This window comes from Fusarium odoratissimum, assembly GCF_000260195.1.
Source record: "Fusarium odoratissimum NRRL 54006 unplaced genomic scaffold supercont1.7, whole genome shotgun sequence".
In the NCBI taxonomy this organism is placed as follows: Eukaryota; Fungi; Ascomycota; class Sordariomycetes; order Hypocreales; family Nectriaceae; genus Fusarium; species Fusarium odoratissimum.
Window position 1 is genome coordinate 300,105 of NW_022158693.1, and position 23,602 is coordinate 323,706.

General features: G+C 49.2%; 9 protein-coding genes across 12 annotated transcripts; 4 read left to right on the forward strand and 5 right to left on the reverse strand.

Annotated features, from left to right (window-relative positions):
• Positions 1–119: 119 nt before the first annotated feature.
• On the reverse strand, positions 120–4,460 carry FOIG_05378 (uncharacterized protein). 2 transcript variants are annotated; one of them, XM_031203953.1, is made up of 3 exons: positions 2,557–4,460; positions 2,134–2,433; positions 124–2,085 (listed from the first exon to the last, which is right to left on the reverse strand). In XM_031203953.1, the coding sequence occupies exons 2-3, from the start codon at positions 2,277–2,279 to the stop codon at positions 375–377; spliced, it is 1,857 nt and encodes a 618-aa protein (XP_031065782.1). In that variant the 5' UTR covers positions 2,280–2,433; positions 2,557–4,460; the 3' UTR covers positions 124–374. The 2 variants fall into 2 exon arrangements, with proteins under 2 accessions (XP_031065781.1, XP_031065782.1); XM_031203952.1 differs by having other exon boundaries at positions 120–2,085; positions 2,134–4,460.
• Positions 3,667–4,414, forward strand: FOIG_05379 (uncharacterized protein; the record flags this gene model as incomplete). The annotated part of the gene is made up of 2 exons (XM_031203954.1): positions 3,667–4,065; positions 4,115–4,414. The coding sequence occupies 2 exons, from the start codon at positions 3,667–3,669 to the stop codon at positions 4,412–4,414; spliced, it is 699 nt and encodes a 232-aa protein (XP_031065783.1).
• A 743-nt stretch (positions 4,461–5,203) lies between the features above and the next one.
• Positions 5,204–9,592, forward strand: FOIG_05380 (uncharacterized protein; the record flags this gene model as incomplete). The annotated part of the gene is made up of 1 exon (XM_031203955.1): positions 5,204–9,592. The coding sequence occupies one exon, from the start codon at positions 5,204–5,206 to the stop codon at positions 9,590–9,592; it is 4,389 nt and encodes a 1,462-aa protein (XP_031065784.1).
• A 2,303-nt stretch (positions 9,593–11,895) lies between these two features.
• FOIG_05381 (uncharacterized protein) lies at positions 11,896–13,897 on the forward strand. Of its 2 annotated transcripts, XM_031203956.1 has the most exons (5): positions 12,029–12,358; positions 12,438–12,485; positions 12,554–13,262; positions 13,314–13,450; positions 13,618–13,897. In XM_031203956.1, exons 1-5 carry the CDS (start codon positions 12,298–12,300, stop codon positions 13,653–13,655), a joined length of 993 nt encoding a protein of 330 aa, XP_031065785.1. In that variant the 5' UTR covers positions 12,029–12,297; the 3' UTR covers positions 13,656–13,897. The 2 variants fall into 2 exon arrangements, with proteins under 2 accessions (XP_031065786.1, XP_031065785.1); XM_031203957.1 differs by having other exon boundaries at positions 11,896–12,358; positions 13,314–13,897.
• A 29-nt stretch (positions 13,898–13,926) lies between these two features.
• On the reverse strand, positions 13,927–15,022 carry FOIG_05382 (PTK9 protein tyrosine kinase 9; the record flags this gene model as incomplete). The annotated part of the gene is made up of 3 exons (XM_031203958.1): positions 13,927–14,322; positions 14,385–14,956; positions 15,004–15,022. The coding sequence occupies 3 exons, from the start codon at positions 15,020–15,022 to the stop codon at positions 13,927–13,929; spliced, it is 987 nt and encodes a 328-aa protein (XP_031065787.1).
• Positions 15,023–15,581: 559 nt separating this feature from the next.
• FOIG_05383 (uncharacterized protein) lies at positions 15,582–16,725 on the reverse strand (the record flags this gene model as incomplete). Its single annotated transcript, XM_031203959.1, has 2 exons — positions 15,582–16,287; positions 16,331–16,725. The coding sequence occupies 2 exons, from the start codon at positions 16,723–16,725 to the stop codon at positions 15,582–15,584; spliced, it is 1,101 nt and encodes a 366-aa protein (XP_031065788.1).
• A 105-nt stretch (positions 16,726–16,830) lies between these two features.
• Positions 16,831–17,450, reverse strand: FOIG_05384 (uncharacterized protein; the record flags this gene model as incomplete). Its single annotated transcript, XM_031203960.1, has 3 exons — positions 16,831–17,136; positions 17,185–17,372; positions 17,420–17,450. 3 exons carry the CDS (start codon positions 17,448–17,450, stop codon positions 16,831–16,833), a joined length of 525 nt encoding a protein of 174 aa, XP_031065789.1.
• Positions 17,451–17,925: 475 nt separating this feature from the next.
• Positions 17,926–19,653, reverse strand: FOIG_05385 (uncharacterized protein). 2 transcript variants are annotated; one of them, XM_031203961.1, is made up of 3 exons: positions 19,076–19,653; positions 18,566–19,020; positions 17,926–18,515 (listed from the first exon to the last, which is right to left on the reverse strand). In XM_031203961.1, the coding sequence occupies exons 1-3, from the start codon at positions 19,399–19,401 to the stop codon at positions 18,319–18,321; spliced, it is 978 nt and encodes a 325-aa protein (XP_031065790.1). In that variant the 5' UTR covers positions 19,402–19,653; the 3' UTR covers positions 17,926–18,318. The 2 variants fall into 2 exon arrangements, with proteins under 2 accessions (XP_031065790.1, XP_031065791.1); XM_031203962.1 differs by having other exon boundaries at positions 17,963–18,515; positions 18,566–19,098.
• A 3,472-nt stretch (positions 19,654–23,125) lies between these two features.
• Positions 23,126–23,568, forward strand: FOIG_05386 (uncharacterized protein; the record flags this gene model as incomplete). Its single annotated transcript, XM_031203963.1, has 2 exons — positions 23,126–23,191; positions 23,392–23,568. The coding sequence occupies 2 exons, from the start codon at positions 23,126–23,128 to the stop codon at positions 23,566–23,568; spliced, it is 243 nt and encodes an 80-aa protein (XP_031065792.1).
• Between the last annotated feature and the right edge of the window lie 34 nt (positions 23,569–23,602).

Here is a 23,602-nt window from a genome sequence, read left to right on the forward strand (position 1 = left end):
CTAGTGGAAGGGAGCTATCGACGTGCCGGGGGCTTTAGAGGGTGGATTTGGATATCTCAGTTTTGCATTCCACGATGGTCTAGAATTGGAGTGAGTATCACGATATCGAGAGTGAAAGGAGGAGGAGAATGTTGTTTCATCATACGTCAATGCATTGTCAAGTCACAGGCAGTGCAGTGCAGTGCAGTATTTGTTAACCGACAGTGGAGGCCATTGTTTGATCCCCCTGGCCTGGCCGAGACCTTGTTGCCGTAGCATACCACCACCACATTCTAACCGCCCACCGACTAATCCCTGTCCTGTTCAACCACTTCACTTCACTGCACTCAGCCTTGTTAACATCAATCATAACATCATTATCTATCGACCTTAAATTAAAATGAATACTCCTCAACATGCAGATATATCCCCTGCGCTCCCGTTCCCTTATGCACAGCTCGCTCATCGCTCAAACGACTCACGCAATTCCTCGTCCGTGCCACTATCTCTCGCCCACCGCAAACAACAACCCCTGTTTCTCCCCAAGCCTGCTCCACCGGCTCGCGAATCATGGTCTCGATGTCTGGTCTGCACGTGTATTCGCGGATGAGCTCTGGAACAGTGGCGGTTATCTTGCCGCGGCAGGGAGAGTCGCTTGGGCAGCCTTTCTCGTCTGGACCGTTTGCGCTGCAGCAGCAACCTGTTGTCGGTCCCTTGACGGGTTGGATGTCGTCTGAGTCGCTAGTGTTTGAGGACTCTGAACGACTGAAGACCGGGCCTGTTTGATTGGAGCTTGTTATGGCGATATGGATGCTTACACCGACGCCTTTGGCTCGTACCATTCTGCCAGCCTCTTCGGCCCTTTCGACGTAATATTGGATTTCTTGAGATGTTCTCGCAACGAGGATAATTTCGACTCTTCGTGTGCAATTCGATTTTTGCGCTGCCGCAATGCTTTCGAGGATGGGAATAACGAAACTGGCTCCAGTTGACGCTCCAATTAGTACCAGCGTTTCGTAAATATTCCATTTCGGGGGAACGCCATATGGCCCTGATACGAAGCATGTAAGTTCGGATCCCGAATTCTTTGTCGCATATTCGTGTAGTCGTTTGGAGAATCCGTTATGGGCGCGCACGACCAGCTGGATGCTGTTGCAGCAACATGCGCCTTCGAGCTTATGCGCACATGCGATTGTGTATGGGTGCGCTTCGAAGGGTCCAAGACGTGGAACCCAGAGGTAAATATGCTGTCCTGCCTTCCACTTGAAGTGCACATCCTTGATGGTAACGACAGTGGTGGCTTGTCCAACAACGCGGGTAACGGCTCGATGCCCAAGGTGCTTCATACCCTGACACTCAGTTCCTTGTGGTCGAAGACGGACATTTTGCCATAGTAAAAGTGCCCATCTCATGGCTCGGTCAAAAACGAGGAACGAAACGCTCATCCACAGCAGCCACCGGGCATTTGAGGGAATATGCTTGTGGAGCAACCACAGCATAATGATACTGGTGAGCACATGCTGAGCCACCCAAACCTCATACGAAAGTCTCCGAATGGGAACAATTCCTGTAATAACGTTCCAAAGCAGGATTGCCCAAGCTGCAAGCCCATACTTGACCAGCGGCATAATCTGAAGGGCATAGTCAAGGAACTCGGCGCGCACCCACATAGTCCAGAAGTGAAAGCCATGAACCGTCGCAGTGACAAACATGGTCCGCGCAACCCATCGATGCAGCCAGTTGAGCCTCTCATGACTGCTCCCTATCAGGAATCCGATAACGTTGACCTTTGTCGCCAAAAGGTAGAGCAGCGGGAACTGGGTCAAAGTGACCCATGCGTTGCGATATCCGATGCGCTCCCAGTAGTACACGTCGTTCTGTGAAACCTTCCAGCTCATCAAGTAGACAATAACGACCCAATAACATGCTAGAACGATAATTCGACCGAGTGGAAGTGGTGTCGCCCATCTAAGGCCCTTGATGGGGATGTAATATTGTGGATGGCCCATTTCGCGAACGACGGCGGTTGATGTCGCCCATGCTTGACTGAATGCTCCTCGTGGACGTGTTGGATGGTCTATTGATGGATCGCGACATGCTTTTAGTCTGGCTAAGTGTCAGTGTGTTCGACAAGAAGTCATCAATATGGCATACCTTTGCTGAGCGTCGAGGTAGTTGATGCCACGAATAGCAGCGAGTGCGCCGACGACACCAGCAATGGTATACCAGTATCCACGGGCAAAGGCATAATTGACTTCCATCCGCAAGCCGGGATCATGATGCATGTGGTCCATATCCATGATGAGCTATGATGCGCCGATGGCGCGGGTTCGATGTGACTTGAGTTGAAGGGACGATTCAGACGGCCAGCGTCGTGATAGAGCCAATGTGTCTCTGGCTCATAAACAATCCTGCTATGATGGTATTGTCTTTCGCTTCAGTTGCTCATGTTACCTGCAAACAAGTCAAGTTTTGTCCGAATGCAAGTGTCCAGTTTCCCTCCGATTGTGTGACTTGTTGACACTCAGGTGAGAATGAATGAGCAAGTTGGTATGATGAAACCGCTTCTTGGCTTACGGTGACTGTATCGAACAAGATGTGAAGGTCACAGGTTGCCGGGTATGAAGAGCCCGAGTGCTGATGTTGGATAAGGTAGTGAAGAAGAGTTAACCCCGCGGAGTGCGATTGCCAGACGAGATGCCCATCAGATCGCTTGTATCTGCAACTAACCTCTTTAGATTGAGCAATCAAGCGATGCGAGCTTGATACTTTGAGGCTACACCCGGCAGTAGAAACGTCGAACAACCGTCAAATTGCGCATAAAATTACTAAAACTCAAACTCCCAACTACCATCTCTTTCGAATGTCCCCCAAAAATGTATCCGTTCTATCCGTGCATGCCGAATATCCGATACTTATCACCATCATTAAACCTTCTCATTGTGATTCAACGTCCATGGTCTGACAAAAACTCGCTCACTAACAAGAGAGAAAAACTTGCTCAAACAACCTCAGGTCCGTGCACGCTCATGTTCTGATTGGCTCCTCCGCACGTCAAGGACCCCTGTTTTTCCCTGCGAGGTCTAGACTTTTGGGGTAGGTAGAACGAAACGTGCTCTTAATTACTCTCCACCACTAACACGGCATTTGGCGATGGAGGCTTGCACTGCTAGACTCTGCTTTAGAATTCTCTGCGACGTTGAAGAATGAGCGTTTTTTTGAGGCTTTGGGTGTTTTAGATGGGCGTTTGATGTGGAATTGGCGTGAATTGCTTCAGACTAGTGAGATGGCTTGCATTGATGGGAAGGGTTCATCATGGGAGCACAGAGCCTCAATGACGTAGCTTTCATGATGGGGAGTTTGCAGATGCTGTGTGCTCATGCTGTGGAATTGGAAATATGTGTAACTTGAGTTGATATGATATCTGACCACATGAGTCGAAAATGTTATTACATCAAAGTATTTGAGTTGGATGATCCCAATGGAAGGTCATTTCTCACAACGGCCTGATATTTAACACCATAACATACCTTCTTAGCGAAACACAGCTCACACTAGTTCAGCCTCTCCCTCATCCCCTTGCCGATATCCGCAACTCCTACAAAAGCAGCTCAGCCGCCCACCACTCCAGCCCAGCCCAGCTCTCTCAAACCACACACACAATACTCTCCCCCATAACACATCAAAATGCGCTCCTCTACACTCCTCTCAACCGCTCTACTCTGCGGCATCTCCCTCGCCCACTTCGAAGTCAAGTATCCCGACTCCATCGGTTTCAAAGACGACGACGAGGACAAGTCTCCCTGCGGCGGCTTCACACCTGACCTCTCCAAGGACAAGCTCGTTGACTTTCACGTCGGCGGCGAGGCTATTGCTCTGCGATCAACTCACCAGCAGGGCAATTGGCTTTTCCGCGTGACCCTCAATGAGAAGGCTGATGGAGATTGGGAGCAAGTCTTTCCTATTGTTCAGCAAAGCGGTCTTGGTGATTTCTGCCAGCCGCAGGTCACTGTCCCCGAGAAATACGCTGGCAAGAAGGGCTGGGTCAACGTTGTGTCCTCCGCCGTCGACGGTCTTCTCTACCAGGTACGTCCCTGCTCCAAACTTCATAAGTCAATGCTAATAAAAGGATAAGTGTATCGCTGCCAACTTCGTCAAGGGCAAAGCCGATCCTCCCAGCGACTGCAAGAACGCAACCTCGGTGAAGGCCTCATTCGTCGACGACGACAAACTCTCCGCGCTTGTCGGCAACGACTCAAAAGCCGATTCTTCATCAAGCGGCACCGCTTCGGGCACTGCTACAGGTACCGGCTCAGCTGCATCCTCGACAACGAGCGACAACGCTGTCGCGGCGCTGCAGGCTTGGTCAGCAAACGGCGTGGGCATGATAAGTCTAATGACCATGGCGTTTGCCGGAGGAGCTCTACTTATTTAAATAAGAAAGAAAGAAAAAAAACTGTTACGACATTGGTTGAGAGCGTTGTATTTTTAATCACAAACAGAACAGACGAAACAATTCATTTCACTGTGCCTCTGAGTTGCAGATCACCACATCGTTGAGTTGAGTTGAATCCTACGTTAACATCCAACCCCCATGCCGATGATCAGCGAATATCTGTACCAAGCCGTATCCGGAGAAATACTCCACGCTCAACAACGACATATTTCTCCACTAGCATCTCATTGGACGTCCAAGGGTCTCTGGTCTGATGTCGACCGCAACAGGGACAGAAAATCCATATTCACCGCCAGCGTCTCTTCTCTCACTCACCTTGCCTCTGCCATTGATACACCAATGCCGTTATAACATCTGATTCATATGAATTGTTTCATCTCTGTACAGTGAGCCAAATGACTTATAATTCGTCATTATATGTGTTGTGCTCTCTTTTCCCATCAGTAACGCCCTGCGAATAAACTTTTCCTATGTGTGAATCGCCCAGCTCCCGGACATAACATAACATAACAAACGCCATTTGTATGTTTTTCACGTCTCTGTTCTATACAGCCAGCTTTTGCTTTATTATGTCTCGAATCTCCCAAGCCATTGTATACCTACCAAGCCATTCTAGCACCCATTGACATCTTGCCTCCATTTGTTACGCTTTCTATTTACTACGTTCTATTTTACGTCCTATTTTGACTCTCGCCGTTTATCTCAAAGGCTTGATGAGCTAAAACTTTATCCAGTTGACCTACCTTGGAACTCTGGCTGTTTGCCAGTATGGCAGCTGTAGACCTCTACCACGCCAGCTTCTCGAAGCAGCTCTTCAACTACATACCCACAGACCAGCCACTGTACCAAACATGGGGTACATCATGGCCGAAACGAGAAGTGGGCGTTATGCTCAGTCTTGATATAGCTTCGTGTTCGATACTTTTGCTTTACCTTTGTCGAACGCCGTTGTCACGGTTTACTCCCCGCTGGTTACAACCGTTTGCGCAAGAGCCGCCACCGTTTCATCCCAAGGAGAGGAAATGGACTTTTTGGACTTTGTGTCTTCTGCTCATTGCCCTGCTTGGGCTGGGGCTGGCTATTAGTTCTTCTATTGTTCATTCTCGTCACAAAGCTTCGTTTATGGAGCTCGTGCCTTGGACTGTTGTGGCGTTGGTTACGGTTCTGGGTAGACCTGTCCAAGCTCCCAAGCTGTTGATGTTACAGTATTTTCTCATGATGGCAACTACTCTAACCCTTAGAGCGATCTATTATCTCAGCTTCAAGGTCAACTCAATCAATCCCTTCGAAATTGGACACCTCACCCTTGAGATCTTGGCAATTCTGGTCATTATGAACATGCCCCTTCGAAACCCATTCTGGGGTTCGTCAAATATCGGAAACGCCAAAGCCGCTCCATCAAACCACGTCCGAAGCCCTGAAGATAACCTCACCCTCTTCCAATTCTGGACCATGAGATGGGTAAACCCCCTATCAAAAATCGCCCAAAAACGAGAAATCGCCATTGAGGACGTCTGGCAGCTACCCTATGAGTTTCAGCACTGGAGACTGCACCAGGTATTCAGAACGCTCAAGGGCAAGCTTCTTCCATGTCTCATCGAAGCAAACGGCCTAGATCTTCTCATCGGCACATTCGCAGCCATTCTTGAACGAGTCGCTGAAGTTTCTAATCTTCGTCTTACAAGCAAGCTTTATCAATCCCTCGACAAGAACGACCCTGCAGAAGCTGGGCTCTGGTGTGTCGTTATTCTCAGCATCGACACCATGCGTCAAATCGCAAGAACGTCGTCAGGATGGTACTCCCGCAAGGCTTACGAACGAAGTCGCGGCGAGACATTCATCGGTCTATTCAGCAAACTCCTCACAAGAGCCGTCCCAGGGTCCGAAATGACAGAGAAAGACCCCTCATCTGGCGTTGAAGGAAATGACACTTCTTCAAGTCGCTTTGGCAGATTCTTCAACAAATGCTGCAGCCGCAACAAGTCCAGGCCAGCAGAAAAACCAACACAAGACCATCAAGCTTCAAACGCAAAGGTAGTCAACCTAATTCGCGGAGATACTTATGAGATATCCCAACGATTCTGGGAGTTTCCCCGCGTTGTAGCAACGCCCATAAAAGTCATCGTCACAATATACTACTTGATCGACATAATGGGCTGGCCATCGTGCGTCGGCTTCGGATTCATGGTCGTCTTCCTCATCTGCAATTCCCTCCTCGTTCGCCAAGTCATCAAACTTGAGCGTCAAAGAACGGGGCATTCTGATCGGAGGGCTCAGGCTGTTGCGCATTTTGTAGAGGCTAGTCGCCCGCTTAAGCTCAATGGCTGGACATCCTCGTGGAGAGATCGCATTTTGAGGTTTCGAGATGTCGAGATGAGGAAGAGGTTTCATATTTCTATCGTCAATGCTACTATCTCCACGATCAATGTTTTTGGCGGTGCGGTTTATCCGTTTGCGAGTATTTGCTTATACACACTCATCCTTGGACGCGGTCTACCCAACGACGTTATTTGGCCTTCACTACAACTCTTTGCACAGCTCGAGGCGAGTACCCGCGAAGCTTTCGATCTTATCTCTGCAGTATGGAAGTGCACTATCCCCGTTGAGCGTGTCAACAAATACATGTCCGAACCCGACCGAGACGAAGACGCCTTTAGCGGTTGTGAAGCGCGCGATATCGAGTTCAACAAAGCAAGTTTCGCACGCCCCTCAACAGACCATCTTGTTCTTCGCGACCTAACCCTCAAATTCTCAACGGGTCTGACCGTTGTGCGCGGTAAAGTTGGTTCAGGCAAATCTAGTTTATTGCTTGCGATCCTCAACGAACTGGAGCACAAGAGTGGTCACTTCTCAAGAGCCGATGAACCAATTTCATATGCGCAACAGCTCCCATGGTTGCAGAATAAGAGTATCAGAGATAACATTACCTTCCATGAAACGTTCGATAGTGCGAGATATCGGGATGTTGTTAGTGCTTGCGCACTGATTCCTGATTTCGCAACGTTTCCTATGGGTGATCAAACGAAGCTTGAGGAGGGTGGTATTGGCCTTTCCGGCGGTCAAAAGGCGCGTGTGGCCCTGGCGAGGGCAGTTTATAGCAGCTGTCGGATTCTCCTTTTGGATGACCCTCTCGCAGCTCTGGATCACGACACAGCGAGTTATATTGTTCAGCGCTTCCTTTGTGGACCACTGGCCAAGGCCAGAACAATTGTTCTCGTCACGCATCGCGATGATCTCGTTCTTCGACATGCCGATCAGGTTATTGATATCAACGATGGTTACGCCCATGTTCTCACTCCAGCGGAACTCAAAGAAGAGCTCGAACATCCACATCTTTTCAACTCTGGTGCTGCTGAAGTTCAACCTCACGAAATGCCTAATGAGCATGTATCTGAAGAACCTCCAAGCGACAAGGGTCTTCCTGAAGAAGTTACCGAAACAGGGGCTATTCCTATTGGTATCTATCTCAGGTACATGGGTGCAGGAGGATGGCACCTATGGGTATTTCTATCTTTGTTCTATGGACTATCGCGATACTGCGACATTGCGCGAGCACGACTTCTCGAAGCATGGGGCCACGAATCTGCAAACTTCGAGACCCTAATCGAAAGCGAATATTGGGGTCTTCCCAATCCTAACCAGAACCCCCGGCCCTGGCTCTATGTTCTAGCAGGTCTATCAATCGCCCAAATCGTCTCGTACGCCTCAGCCCAAGTCCTCCTCGCTTCAATCAGCATCCGCGCAGCTCAACGACTCTTCAGAATCGCCATCGACAGAGTTAGCAAGGCGTCGTTCCGCTACCACGATATCACACCGACAGGCCAGCTCAAGAACCGTCTCATCTCCGACATGGGCATGGTCGATGGCGGAATTCTTGCACCCCTCGAGCAATTTGTGTTTAACCTGGTCGCTCTCTCGTTGAGTCTCTTCGCTATCATGACGCACCAGATCTTTCTTGTAGGGGTTATCTTTGTTGTCGCCATTCTGTTCGCATACTTCTATCGTATATACGTCCCCGCTTCGCGCTGTCTACGCAGAATGGAGATGCGATATCTGACTCCCATCATCGCCAACATTGGAGTTATGCAGGATGGTCTTGTAACAATTCGTGCTCTCAAGGTTGAGAGCCGCTTTCAAAAGAAGCACTTGGAAGCTGTTGATGACTTCCAAAAGCACGATCATTTCTTCTGGAGTATGACGTTCTGGCTCGACTTTAGACTCGGTATGTCTTCGGCCATCATGCGAACTATCCTCGTTCTCTCCATGGTATACATGGGCACACCAGCTAGTGCAGTCGGTTTTGTTCTGACTCAAACCAACATCGCCATGATCGCCGTTCAGCAACTATGTGAGAAGTTTGCGGCTCTTCAGCTCGATGCCGTGTCGCTCGAGAGAGTCGATGCCCTGAACCGTATCCCGGAAGAACCCAGCGGTGATATTGAGCCTCCCCAAGACTGGCCCAGGCCATGCGATAGCGTACGCTTCCAGGATATGTCATTCAAGTACGCCGATGACCTCCCCGCGGTTCTGGACAACGTATCATTCGAGATTCCTGGGGGTTCAACATGCGCAGTTCTCGGTCGAACAGGCTCCGGAAAGTCAACCATCGCAAACGCTCTCCTCGTAACACAAGCGCCGTACTCAGGCGCTGTCTCAATCGGGAGCATTGATCTCGCTTACATCAACCGTACAGCCCTCCGCAATCGCGTAACGTTCATCCAACAAGATCCAATCCTCTTTCCGGGCACACTACACGACAACATCGACCCCGAAGCCAAGTTCTCCGGCCAAGAGTGCACAAATGCAATCCATCGCGTTCTCGGTACTGACTGGGGTCTCGAAACCCGCATTGACGCAGGTGGAAAGAATCTCAGTCAGGGGCAGAGACAGCTGGTGGGTATATGTCGAGCTGTGCTGCGTCGAAGTGGCCTTGTCATTCTTGATGAGGCGACGGCGTCGATTGATCGTGGGACAGCGGCGATGGTGCAGAGGATCCTTAGACAAGAACTCAGAGAGAGCACTGTCATCACGATTGCGCATCGGTTGGAGGCTGTGGAAGATGCAACATGGTGCTTGAGGTTGGATAGGGGGAGGGTGGTTGAGTGTGGGCCGGCAAATGATATAGGGAGAAATGCTGGGGAGGTGGCGGATATATAGGGAAAAGTTGTTGCCATTTATTGCGATTTGGGCGCTATAGTTTAGATGAGCAGGTTGAAGATGGAATGAGATATTGGATAATATCCAAGCGTATATAAATTAGTATGTCCTCAAGCTTGAAGTGAAAAGAGTGAACGGGCCTGTTGGCTTTATATAATTGAGGTGTTGTGATAAGTCTGTAGGTTTCACATTGATTTGCTTGGCTTGATTGCAGACCTCTCTCACCGATCATGACAGATGGGGGTATACAACTGATAGTCATGAGATGAATTATTGTGAGTGACCTTTGCAAACAGGCATTAGAGTAGGTAGTCTGTTTGTAGCTCACGTCACACGAAGTGACCAGTACATAGACCTTATGATGGAAGTTTGCCCTCACTTCACACGGATGACTTCATGACCAAGTTTCATGAAACGAGCAAAGCAAAGTTGTGTTGGATATCGTCTTACAAGCATATCAACAGACAGGATCACGTTATCAAGCGCGTAACAAACAATTACGAGCCACAGCAATCTTCCCTCATTTCATCCCACATATTCCCCCATCGTCAGTCCCTGACGAAATTCAAGACTTTGGGGGTTTGCAATATCGGGATGTGGATACAGCATGATTTGCGGTAAGCGGACCAGTCAAATCAATCTAATTAATGATCTTGGACCCTGGCGGTTGAAATCACATCCGGGTATGATTTAATGACAGGGGACTCTTCCGTTTTGTACCGTGTTTTCCAAGGTCAGTATCCTGTTGATGGATACAGGCATGAGGCCATTCACAAACATGTAAAGTGAGGAAGCAATAAATAGCTTTAGAATGTACCGTAAAAATAGTAATAGCCGTGAATATTTGGCGGAGGCCTTCCTGGCCGGGTCGGCTACGACCTTCACCGTCGCGGCTCCGCGAGTGGGCCCTCCCTTTCCGACATTCTCTCGGAAGCGCCTCAGGTACACAGCCAATCAAACCTCAGATCCGAGTCTCCGAAACTCCGACCTCGAGCTCCGAGTTGATGGAAACATGGAAGGCATATAACATCGGCATCTATCCGTGCCTAACCTATCTGAACAATCCTGAATCTTATCGGAACAGCACGGAAGAGTATACTCACGGTTTCCGCGGTTCAAGGGGGGCACTTATATCCTTTCTTTTTTTCTCCTTCATCGGCAATCGATATCCTCTCCTTTACAGGCATGGCAGTGCTAGAGTCTTTACCCGACGGTGAAGCATTTCCGGAGATTTATAAAAATCAGATCTGAGATTTTTAATAAAAAAGAACATGGAAATAACTGGAAATCGTAGGCTGAGTCCACTTGCAGACCTCGGCAAAGCTCGGTCATGCGCTTCGCCTTTTTTCTTGTCTATTGTTTTACTTCTCCCCTTGACGGCGGACGATGGCCGTTTGGAGAGGGTGTGAGTCTTGGTTAGAGGTGTGTAGATAGAAGTAAAGAGCTGTGGGGGATGATAATTGGTGGTAGCTACCGTTGAATTGACGAAAGAGAACCAATGATACAAAAAGAGTCCCTGCTTGGAGCTCGTGATCATGAATACGTAAATTCTCCCTTCACCTGCCTGGGCTGTCATGATACGGCTCTGCCTTTCTCCTCACGAATAAAGTTGATTGATTGATTATCTAAGGGGGAGAGGACCCCGCAATATCACAAGCTCGGCTACCCGTCGGTAAAAGTGCATCGACGTCACTTACAACCAATCTCTCACCGAGCTCGCCTCGTAAATTGAGTCATCTCAAGCTCGTGATCACCAAAACTATTTCCTTCAGGGCTTTTACAGTTGTAGCATGTGCCACGCTTAAAGAAATACTCAGACGCTCGTTGTTCTCGGCCGCATGGAATGATGCTCTGAACCCTGGTCCTCCATCTGCCCGGACCACTGGTGGGGCATTGACTCTCGGTCTAAAGAAACCCAGAGCTGAGGGCCGACGTCAGAGTTCGTGGAATATTTGTTTTGTGAGGTGGGAGTTTCTTGTGTTGGTTCTGGAAGGGGTTTAGAGGAGTTGCATGTGAGAGACGATGGACGGCATCTGGGAGAGAGGGTGTGAAGGCATGAATTTACATGCCATGATGAGAATACACTTTGGTGTTCAATTATACAGATTCATGAACATTAACTTGATAAAACAGAGACAGGTTACAGGTAGAGCAATTAAAATACTCGATAATATCATATTCACACAAATCACACCTTTGAATGCCATGTCTTCAGCCAATCCATTGCCAAGGCATCCTCCGAGGTCTTCCATTCTCACCCCCAATCCCGTTCCCGTCCATTCCCCAACTCCAACTTATTTTCCCCGTAATCTAGTTCACAATGTGGGGTTCTCCGGACTTCAATCATAACCTTTTGAGGTGTGTAAGTATTAGACCCTCTCCCTCTAGACTCGGTCCATCGCCGACATGGATCGTGGTCATGGCATATGCTACTCTACTCTACTCTCTCAATTCTCTTTAAATTGTTTCCCTCCTCCGATATCCGCTCTTGTCTCTCTTCTCTCCTCTTAGCCCTCTCTTTCACTTTTTCGTCCCTTTCTCTATCTCTCTCTTGTGTCTGTTCCTCGAAGCTACCCTTAGACTAAAAGTAAATAAAACCATCCACCGATCCGAACCTCGGCTCTACGAACTCGGCGCAAACTCTCGGATTTTGAAATAGTTGCTTGACTCGGCGCAAGATTGACCGAGAGATCAATTCTGTCGCAATGGCTTCAAAGAATGGAAATGGAAAGAAACAGCCGCCCTCAGCGGCTGTTAACCTCATTGGTATGTCGCTGCCAAAGGAAACGGTTCTTGGAGAGCGGTTCCCCATGCGCAATTGTACAGAAGCTAACATGAATCGTAGCTGGTGGCGGTGCTGGTATGATGGAAGCTCTCGCATGTCATCCCCTCGGTAAGATCCAGTCGCAAACCCAAAAAATCTCACAACCAAGAAAAGTAATTAACATGTGAAATGAAAAGACACAATCAAAGTCCGCATGCAGCTCTCAAGGCGCGCGCGCCAACCAGGTGCCCCCAAGCGCGGCTTCATCAAGACCGGCGCCGCCATCATCGCAAAGGAGACACCCCTCGGTCTCTACAAGGGGCTCGGCGCCGTCCTCACAGGCATCGTGCCAAAGATGGCCATCCGCTTCACGTCCTTTGAGTGGTACAAGCAAATCCTCGCTGATCCAACAACCGGCACCGTCTCTGGAAAGGCTACCTTCATCGCCGGTCTATCAGCCGGTGTTACAGAAGCCGTCGCCGTCGTCACGCCCATGGAGGTCATCAAGATTCGCCTGCAGGCGCAACACCACTCCATGGCAGATCCTCTCGACGTCCCCAAGTATCGCAATGCTGCGCATGCACTGTACACTGTTGTTAAGGAGGAGGGTTTCGGTGCGCTGTACCGCGGTGTGAGCTTGACAGCGTTGAGGCAGGGTTCTAACCAGGCTGTCAACTTTACTGCGTACAGCTACTTTAAGGACTGGTTGAAGAAGTGGCAGCCTCAGTATGAGAACACAAACCTGCCCAACTGGCAGACTACTCTTATCGGTCTTGTTTCTGGTGCTATGGGTCCTATGAGCAACGCTCCTATTGATACTATCAAGACTCGCCTGCAAAAGGCTACTGCTGAGCCTGGAGTCAGCGCCTGGACACGCATTACTCGAATTGCGGGAGACATGTTCAAGTGAGTTACACATTTCGAAACGAGAAAGATTGATATACTGACTCTTCACAGGCAAGAAGGAGTTCACGCTTTCTACAAGGGTATCACCCCTCGAATCATGCGTGTCGCCCCCGGTCAGGCCGTTACCTTCACCGTCTACGAGTTCCTCAAGGATAAGCTAGAAAAGAGCAACATTTCCTTAGTTGGAGGCAAGTACGAGGAATAAAGCAGTGGCAACAAACCACGAAATCACCATCACCAACTGAAGATCTTTGTCGGAGAAACCTTTTACCCAGAAGGACAAACCACGAGAACGCCAGTTATACACATATCTTGGAAGCCGCTTGTATCGTCTCAGTTTCTAATCTGTTCACAGTGCAAGTTGCTGTGAAGGAAGCTGAAGAGTCGATCTAAGCAGAGGAGAGGAGAAGGACAAAAGAAAAAGAAGGATGAAGAGTATAGAGAGCGGACAAGTATACCATGCATTGGAGTGAAGGGCGGCTTGGGTTCTTATTGCGTGCATGCATCTTGGATAAATACCAGCATTTGTAGCTTGGGCAATTGACTTTTTTTGTGTATCAATTTCAACGTTTATCTAATTCTCCGTTTCAGACTGTAGGCGCTGAAAAAGGCACGGCTAATATGAACGTTTCACCGTACTGACTCAGATTTCGCGAACTCAGATTCATCGACCAGGTCGCTTGGGTCGGCTAAAGCCCTGTCGGGCCGCAACCTTGGGATGCAAATCCTCCAAAACCGACTGCTCGGTAATCTCACTAGGCTCCTCCACCTCAAACTTCTTCTCAAGCTTAAGACCAGCCTCCCTCTCAGCGACCTCCAGAACGGATCGCTTCATCAGGGGGTACATCATTCGGAACTTGATGGACTTGTTTCCGGGTGTTGACGGGCAGGTGTAGAAGAACAGAATGGGGCTCGACTCGGCACCGTTGTGCGTGTGAGTGTAGCGGTAGAAGGTGAACCGCGGCTCAGTTGAGGAGATGGCCTGCGTCAGTTCTGCAATGCCGCTTGGAGTGGGTGCCTCGGGGACGAGCTCCACCACCTCGGTATCGGGGTTGATTTTCTATAGAGGGGTTAGTTTATGTGGGATCAGGTCATGTTTCAAGTACTTTCCAGCATCGTCACGATTCGGCCACCGTCTTGGCCAACTTCCCTCAGAGCAGCAACAGCGTCTTCGGAGATGGGCATAGCAAAGTTCTTGCTCAGATGAATCTCCTTGTGGCCTGTTCCTGATCCCGCCTCCTGCTCAGCACGCTTGACCTCGCCCAATTGCTGCTCCTCTTCGGTGAGTGGTGCATCCAGCTTATTATGCGCATCGTGCTTCTCGAAGCCTTTCACGCTCAATTCCTCGGCTGTCGTAGCAAAGATAGTCTCTCGGAAATGCTCTGTTCCCAGCTCACGCACAAAGGTCAAGCGTGTTGAAGCGAATAGCATCTTTTGGCGCACCTTCGCCGAATCGGGGACATAGGTAATGGCTAGGAATCGAGGAGCGGTGTCATAGCGACGGAGGATAATGTAGAGAGCGGCATCAGGCTTAAGGTGAGGCTCGAGGCCAGAGAGGTTATCGGAGAAAGAGCTTGACTTTGAGGGGATCGTAGCAACGGGGACCAGAGCCTCTTTCTCAATGGTTGCGAGTAGACCAAAGGTATCGTCCGACGACAGCAACGAGTTGAACTGGTCCTGCAGCTCCTGAGAGGCTACAATTGTTAGCAGTAGTCCACCGCTAGAGTCTCTATAGTCTTACCTGATATTCCGGACTGCATCTTGCCTATCTCATGGATTGTAGGTGTAGGTTGCTCCGTCGTCAGCTCTACCCCGCCACTTTCCCCTGCGTTGGCACTCGGAGCTCCAGTGGGGCCGCCATTCATGCATTGATTTACGTCAGATGTCTCGATTTGCTTACCCTACATTCGCCAAATACTCTGATATAGGACGTCTACTGGCGCATGGAAGACACGAATGCGAGGGGTTTGACTACAAGAGATTTTTATTTATATATCTCTATTTGCAATGAGATCTGGTCAGAAAAATGACCTACGTTGACGTTCAACTCCAGTATCTGCAATTACGAGTAAAAGGAAAACGCATCATCATATGATCAAGTTGACTGCAACAGTTAGATCGGATCTGAACAACTGATCTAAGCAGCCTTAAAAGCTGTGCATTATTTTCTCCTCAGTGTAAGATATTGTACACCGTTGACCTAGACGGCCTCAAGATTGCTTGACATCAACCACAATACCATCCAGCTGCCTAGACATTGTTTCCCTCTGGTGCTTGCAAGAGCATATGAATGCGAAGTCGGATTGTTGTCCCTCATCGCTAAATAGCCATGATGACCATGAACAGAAGACCGCCAATTGTGGGCAGCATCGAGATCTCGAAGCGCCTCGATTCTGACACATCCACACGGCTTGGTGCCACGGAGGGAAGAGAGCCCGTCTCTGTCACCAAAGTCTCACTTGTGGAAGGCTCTGTTTGAGACTTGGGTGGAATTCCAGGCACCTCTCTCGTAGAGTCTGGGGCACTCGCTGCTGGGGCCAATAGGGATACACTTGAAGGCTGCGTGAGAGTAGACGGGAAGTTGATGGTCGACTGTGGAGGTGACTGCTCAGGCTGATCGGGCGAGGTAACGGGAGGATCAGATGAAATGGAAGTCGGCGATGGGAGAGTAACTGATGTCGCGGGGGGTTGCTGAACGGCCTCACTCTGAGGGAGGGGGACGCCTGGCAGAGGAGAAGATGTAGCCACGGGGAGTGCGTCAGAAGCAAACGAAGCCTGTGGAGCCATGGAGGGAGGGACAGCATTGATAGACATAGGCTGGTTCAACGGGTTATCTAGCTGAGGCACAGGTTCGGAAGCTTGAAGCTCAGCTGGTTCGATGATGAACAAGTTCGAGATGTTGGGAGTACCCTCGGGGCAGATTCCACCGCACATGGGAGAGTTAGGCTCTTTAGTACATGGGTAGTTGCAGGAGTGTTCGTCGACCGACTTGATGGCGTTGGCATCATCTCCGCAACGGCAAGCACTGAAAATGTTAGACTTTGTTTGATGATCATGCAATAACTTACTCAGGAGACACCGCGGCAAACATGTGGCCAGCGCAAGCGTCCTGGCATGCTTCAGGAGTCAGGATACCGTTGGGAAGCGGAACTGGGCTGCTGAAGCCCGCAGCGTCAACAGTGGCACAGCCCCAGTACTTAAACTGCTCTCCATAAGATGTTTGGCCAAGGGCAGCCGTGACGCCAAAGGCAGCGATCAATAGATGAGAAAACATGATGAGATGAAGTAGAGCACGGAATGAAAGTGAAAAGCAAACGAGAGGAGTTTCGCGATTCAGGTTTATGGTGAGGGGATATTGACCTGAAGAAGATGGAAAGAAAAAAGTAATGGAGGAAGAAGAATATGAAGCTAGGAAGGACGTTGAGGGCATGGTCTGCGCGCGTGGTTCGGGAAGGAGGTCCATATTCTGCTGATGAGGGCAGGACCCGTGGCCGCACCTACCTTACCTCGCTGAACTGTGATCATTGCCAAACTCCATCTTGACTCAAACCAGGAACAAAAACTCTTCCTAATTTCCAGTCGGGGCTGGCGCTTCTGGCGCTTGAGCAGTTGTCGTCGCTGGTGGTGCTGCTGCTGCTGGTGGTGCTGTCGCAGCAGCTTCTCCTTGCGATTCCCACGTGCCACCATTCTTCTTCGCAAGCTCTCGCATGGCATTCGCGTCAATCTTGTTGAAGAGGGTAGTGATTTCCGCAACGTCGCGATCAATTTGCTCCTCCTTCTCTTTGCGATGTTCATCAGCTCTGTCGACAGGTCCAAATACCCAGAGCTCTTTGATTGTACGAGTCAGAGCAAGTAGTTCCTTGATGCTCTCGTACTATTCCATGTCAGTGACGATACTTCGATGACTCGCTGTAAAACTTACCAGTTCGTCGAACTTTCTCTGTGTCCTTAAGCCAGCGGCTGCCATTGTATCGGGGTCTCTGTAGTTCAGCTTGTTCGCTTGGGCCTCGTAGTCGCCTTGCTTTTCCTTGTCCATGCCATTTACAGTGACACAATTCATCAAATCGCGGTAGGACCTGAGGATCTCGGAGATGATCTTCTGATGCTTGTCTAGGCGCTGTTAGCAATGTGATAATATTCGGTCAAGAGGATCTTACCCATCAAATTGGTGGGAGTTGATGTATCCATCTTGAAATATGTACTCTTGATAGTATTATGGCTTGAGAGTATTACAAACTTGCAAAGTTTTGATGGATAACTGTAAGTGTGATGTTCGTGAAGCTATGAATCTGTTGTTAATGGTGAGCTTTGACAGGAGCTTCTGGTTGAGCTTGAAAGAAGTGGGGGTGGGGCTTCAAATTCCGAGGTGGGGGGCCGAGCATCTGGTTACTGGACAGTAAGAGGTTCAGAATACCTAGGAAACATGATTGTGATCCATGGATCCATGTCTATTTGATACTGGTTCAAAAAATAGCATAAATTCTATCGAATGGTATAACCAAATTAATTCTGTATTTATCTTCAGCCCCAGAGCTCTGAACTAACAGTACAGTACATACCTTTGGAATGTGACAGCTTGGCCTCCTGTGTTAACGTGAACTCTAAATTACATGACCTTTCAATGCAAATGCCGTGTCCTCAGGGGGGCAAGAAAACTTATACCCTCTCTTACAAACAGGTCAAGTACCTAAGGTTCGTAGACCCAGTAGGCCTTGAGATTAGTCATTTTTATTATCTAGGATGAATGTTAGGCGTTTTCTTGCCTTCCCTGGCATGTGTATCTTTCGAATGGTCTTTTCAATTATCCCGTGATGATGTTACAGAAACTCTACCTGGTGCAGACATAACAGATTGCCCAACCCAATCCTAGACGCCCATCCCATAACCAATAATTCCAGAAACCCAGAAGTAGGGAATACTTGCGCTTCCCTTTCGTCGAAACACTTCCCATGAAAGGCCCCAAATTAAACATGCAGTGCAGACTTTCGAGAAAACCCCCATTATTCGTAAAATCCCTGTAGGCGATGCGGGTCCATTATATTTGTCCCTCCTTTATTTATGGTTGTCCTTTCCATCCACGGTTCTCTCCCTTCCATCCGAGCTGGGGCCAGCCCTTGGGGAGGGTTGAGAAGGGAGGGAGTGTGTATTGGCCTTCACACTTATCTGCCTCGCACTTTAAATCGCACATGCCATAGTTCTGGCAATAACAATCGGCGGCGTTTGGACAATTGACTGCGGGTTTGCCAAAGATGACTGCGAAAAGTTAGTTTATCAGTGAGTAACTGTGTGGGCATTGAACGTACTGTGCCATGAGTATTCAAGAACTCTGCCGCTGAGGTCATCTCCCAAGGCAGACACAATCAGCCACTCACGAAATCGCACATACTCTGCGCGAGGACGCAAGTGAATGGTCTCACGGCGAACAGCAAATTGCGAGCAGCAAGTGACGCCGACCTCCTCAGGAATCTCAAGACTGGGAAATAGCTCCTGGAAAGCGGCCTTGTAAACATGGCGGGCGTGAATAGGTTCGCCCTCCTTCGCAGGAGCCTCGTCCTTGACAGGTCGAATCTCAGCAGGACAACCAAGGACCCAGACACATCGCAAATTGGCATAGCCGACCTTCTTTAGGTTATCGAAACGGAAGTTTTGGAGCAGAGGGAGAGCATCGTAATCGGGGTTATCGTTGTGCCATTGGAAGCGCTCGGCGTGGTGGAAGACGACGTTGCCGGGCAGGGAGTCGTATCGATCAATGATGTAGCTGCAGGCAGAAATATCAGTATCAGGACTACAAAATTGGGAACAAAAAGACATACGTCAGGAAGACCATGGCCTCGCGACCCTTATTCATAGGCACAGTCAACTTGGCCTTGTTGTCGTCGACCACGTAGATGTTCTTCTTCCATTCAGGGAGATATTCATCAAGCCACGAAACATTTTCATGCTTCATACTTGCGACCACCATCTCGACATCGTTGTCGCCCAAGGCCATATGAGAGTAATCATTTCTATGTTTTCGCGCCGGCGTACTCGAGGGTAAAAAAGTGTCGCGGAAGAAGTAGATGAAGAAGACGAAGAAGACAAATGCGCCGACAGTGTTGGCGCGATTCGTACGCTGTCGAGGACTCCAATGACCAGCCATGATGAAACAATGGCGGTCGAGATGGGCGCACGGAAAAGGTAGAATTCGAAAAGGCAATGAGTGTTTTGAACTGCGACGGGGGATAAATGAGAGTCGAAAGGGTCGGAGTTTGAAGCAAGAGTTGACGATACTCGAGGTTTGGTGGTCAGGCACTTTGTTCTTAGGGGGTCTTGAGGATTATCCCTTGACTGGGATGGGGTGACGGGGAGCTCGCCCTTGAATGGAATGGATTTGGGGCAGTCAGAGCCAGACCCTTCAAAGCCGCAGTGGCTTGGCCGCATCTGGTGGATCGTCTTCATTGGATCCCCTGCGTTAGTGCGTATAGTGAGCCACTGACTTCTTCAACAATGGAGATCAGGGACTGTTCTTCCTCATTTGCATCATTGACGTGGTTTGGAATGAAGTGAGTGTTGATCATGATACACATTTAGTGATTTCACTCATAACGGCCAGAGATCAGAGTTAATCTTTCAGGTGCGACGGGTAGCAAACCGATCAAGCTTATCACCACAGGCGCTCACAGATTGGACCGCCACGAAGCTTCAAAGCCACCATACCAAGCTCAATGTCTCAATATGATAAGCTTCGGCGACTGCTGCTTTGAGCCATAGGAAACTTCGTGCATGTTTGATAGTCCGGATTAACGAGTCTTGGAGCGCCCACAGTATAAACACGAAGGCGTACCCTTACAACTGCTGCAAGTTGATTTATTCAGTCAGAATCCCCGTGTTTTCTGCTTGAGCTGCCACTCAGCCCTACCATCGTGATCACCAACTTCTGGTGCGCAGAGAGCTCGGCGATCTCGCAACCTCAAACAGGACCTCAGGCCGTGGGCTCAGAAACTCCTCTGCTGAACTATGCGTCGAGAAGAGTATAAGCGCACCCAGGATGGTCGCAACAGAGTTAAACCACCGACAAGGTCGCTCACATATCTCAGCAGGCGAGGCAGAAAACCCGCTGATACGTAGTGACACAATGAATCACGACGCACAAGCCCGTCTGATGGGAGGGTTGCCCAACGAGCTTGTCAGAGACGAAGGCTTATGATACGAGTATATTAGACTGAGTATTGAAGTCCAAAGTCCTTATCCTAGATACCCATCATCTCTGCGTTGAGGAAGTTTATAGGTTAAGTTGGCAACGTAATGGCCCCCAAAGCGCATGCAACTACTCAAATCAGCTGCATATCGGGCAACAACTCCTTCAGATGGATTCCGTTCCTGCGGCCCTAGCTAGCTGCCAGCTTCGAGTACTCATGCCCTTGAGCTCGGGTCCTCAGGGCTCTTGATTGACACTTACAGACACTGATTCCGCCCCCATCTGATCCTACGAAATCCACAGAGAATGATCACCTGAAGCGAGCAACAGCCATGGCCTTAGGATACCCTATCCTGTGGCTTCATCCGCCTGCCTGGCGTCTTGGAGTGGTCAGTACAGATTATCGCAGCTGAACGAAAATGCTATACCGATAAATATAGACGAAAATGGACGAACAAGTATAATTGGGTGCCCAGAGCGTACCTATGAAGTACGGATGCCGTTAGCATTGACAATGGAAAAGTCCTCGTCTTGGTACGAGCAACCCAGTCTGAATCCTTCAAGCTCAATGCATCTTTACGCAGCCGAAGTGACCAAATCGAGGCTTAGAGGATAGTGCCTGGTTCATCTCCATGTCTCTCAGGCCTCGGCTACATGTGCAGCAATTCATCAATATTTCGTAAATGAGGAAAATATCATCGTATCCCGGGGCTTTGCCGATTCGCAGCCTCCTAAAAAGTCCAATCTCCTGCAAACTCATCCTGTCTCAGCTAGTGCTTATTACGAAGCCGTACCGTCGACCAATCCGAGATCCATGTAATCCTCCCCGCCATTGCCAGACTAATTTGCCCTAACGTGGAAGGGAAGGGTTTGAGGCTGACGATGAAACGACAACACCAGTCTCATGTTTTTAGTCAGGTAACTCAAGCGACGGTGAAAAGTATCGGATCTGGGGAAGAAACTTTGTAGCACAGAAGGGAACTTCAGGTGAGTTTTGGAAACATTCTTTTTTCTCATGGAACTCAATTGCAGGCGACAGAACACGGTTACGGGGCCCAAGAAAGTCCGAGTTCGCGATGGTCTCCTTTTTCCCGAGATCAATATCGCCAAGGTATTCAGGATTCGTGTATCGAATGAAAGCCCTGGCTATGACCCATCCCAGGATGCAGTTGACCAAATATGAAAATAATTTGTGTCTTGGGTTAAAGTGAACAATAATCCTAATTTGCCCATATTTTCTAGGTGATCCTTCGCGGAAAATACGGAGCGTGCATTATACTTGATATGAATCACGGCAGGCTTCAACTATTAGTGGCGCTTCAGCTCGTTGCTGACCGCATGTTGATGAGGCATGAACCCTACTGAATCGCTGCCCATGCCACGATCCTTGCTTGACAACACGGGGGCTAAAACATGGGTCCTGTCTGTTCCCTTTTTCGACGTCGCCTCACATCGGATTCACTTGATGAGGTGAACAGCCATGCATCCGCATATCAATGGCTGCAGAAAGGCGACCTGCAGTGGCAATGAACTCGAAAGTTATAGCTCAAAAGGAACAGTCACGCGGAAGAGGCTTTTCTTGTGCACTGCAGCCAAGGATTAGGTGCAGATACCTGTGGACATGAATAGGCGAACAATCTTACTTGCATCGACGCGAAATACCAAAAAGCCAAGTTACGGAAGAGGGACTTGGCTTCTGGGGAGACTGAGAATAAGCTACAATATTGATCAACAGACGGACTCGCCAGAACAAGATCAGAGAAAAAGCTTGGTATTCTAGTGCAACGCGTATCCCGCAGTGGAGACTGGAGATTTTCAAAGAAATTGCTCCGCAAGGATTCGAGGGCTGTGCTGGACTGTGAGGGATACTGTGTGTGAAGGTTGTCGAAAGAGTGAAGCGAGAGTTGATCAAACAAAGAAATGATTGCCATATGATCAGAATTATGAGTGATTATGTGCTGGCAGTAAAGAAGTCTCTGCTCTTCGATGAAAGGGAGACAAAGGATATGCGGCAACAGTTGAAGATTCAAGACCAATGAGGTGACGAATCTCGTATAAAATTAGATGATGCAGCGGAGCCAGCAGAAGTTTAGTTACGAGCCTAATTCTACCACCGTCTCCCTAGTCCGAGAAAGGAGAACAACAGAAGACCGTGAATGTCTCTTGTCGAACGTTGCTCATTGGATCCAGCTGTTCTTTGACGTCCGATGGGGGCTGTGCAGCCTATTTTTTCTTCTCGCTCACAGATGCCCCATTTGTTTGGGCAAGGGAGTAAGGCTTTGTTACTCATAATGGAAGCTTGACCACGTCACGGACCTCCTTTTGTAATAACGACCAATTGAGGACGAGGCGAGAGTCATTACACTGACATATTCCTTGAATGTCCTGACTTGGCTTTTAGGCGCCCCCTGATTCAACTAAACGCGGGAATAGAGACGTCGACAGACAGCGCGGTTCAGTGGACGGTTTTTGTTGGACATACCTCCGTACGGAAGTGCGAATAAGGTGTCAGGGCTCCAATTAGGTTTCGGCCCCCTGAAACTCGCATGCCATCCCGTTCATCATGATCGATCAGTGTCTCGCCATCCCCTAGAACTTTGGATCATCTCTTGTGTTGCCCGTTACATAATGCATCGTGACTTGTGCAGTGTCACACACTTGCATCTCTGCTGTCTCAGAATTAGACATGGCGTTTGAGTTTCTCCAAACAGAGAGCAAGGAGGTTGCTGTTTCTGATGATCACAACAAGCAAGTGAGGCTTTATGACGAATCGTATTCACTCATGGAAAATGTTTTGCTTCAACTTGTTTATTCTGTCTTTTGCCGCCCACAAGAGGAAGAGAAAAAAACCAACGGAGGGTAGCGTGCATTAGAGGGGGCGAGCTGCGTTTCAAAGTTCTAGTCGTGCGTTGAAGGCCTCGGCCAGGTAGCGCTGACTGCTCCTCCTCCCAGGGAGAGCGTTATAACTGGAGTCCGGGTACGACAACAGCACAGTACGAAAAAATTCTCTCCACCAGAAACGACTTACACATGGAGGGCTCTTTTAGTGCTTTTGCCCAGGCGGGCCCTGCCGCTGAGACCACAAAATTTAGAAGCGGCGGCGCCGGTGTGGTGGCCATGAGCCAATAGGGGAACGAAACGCCAGGACCTTACAGGGGGCTTC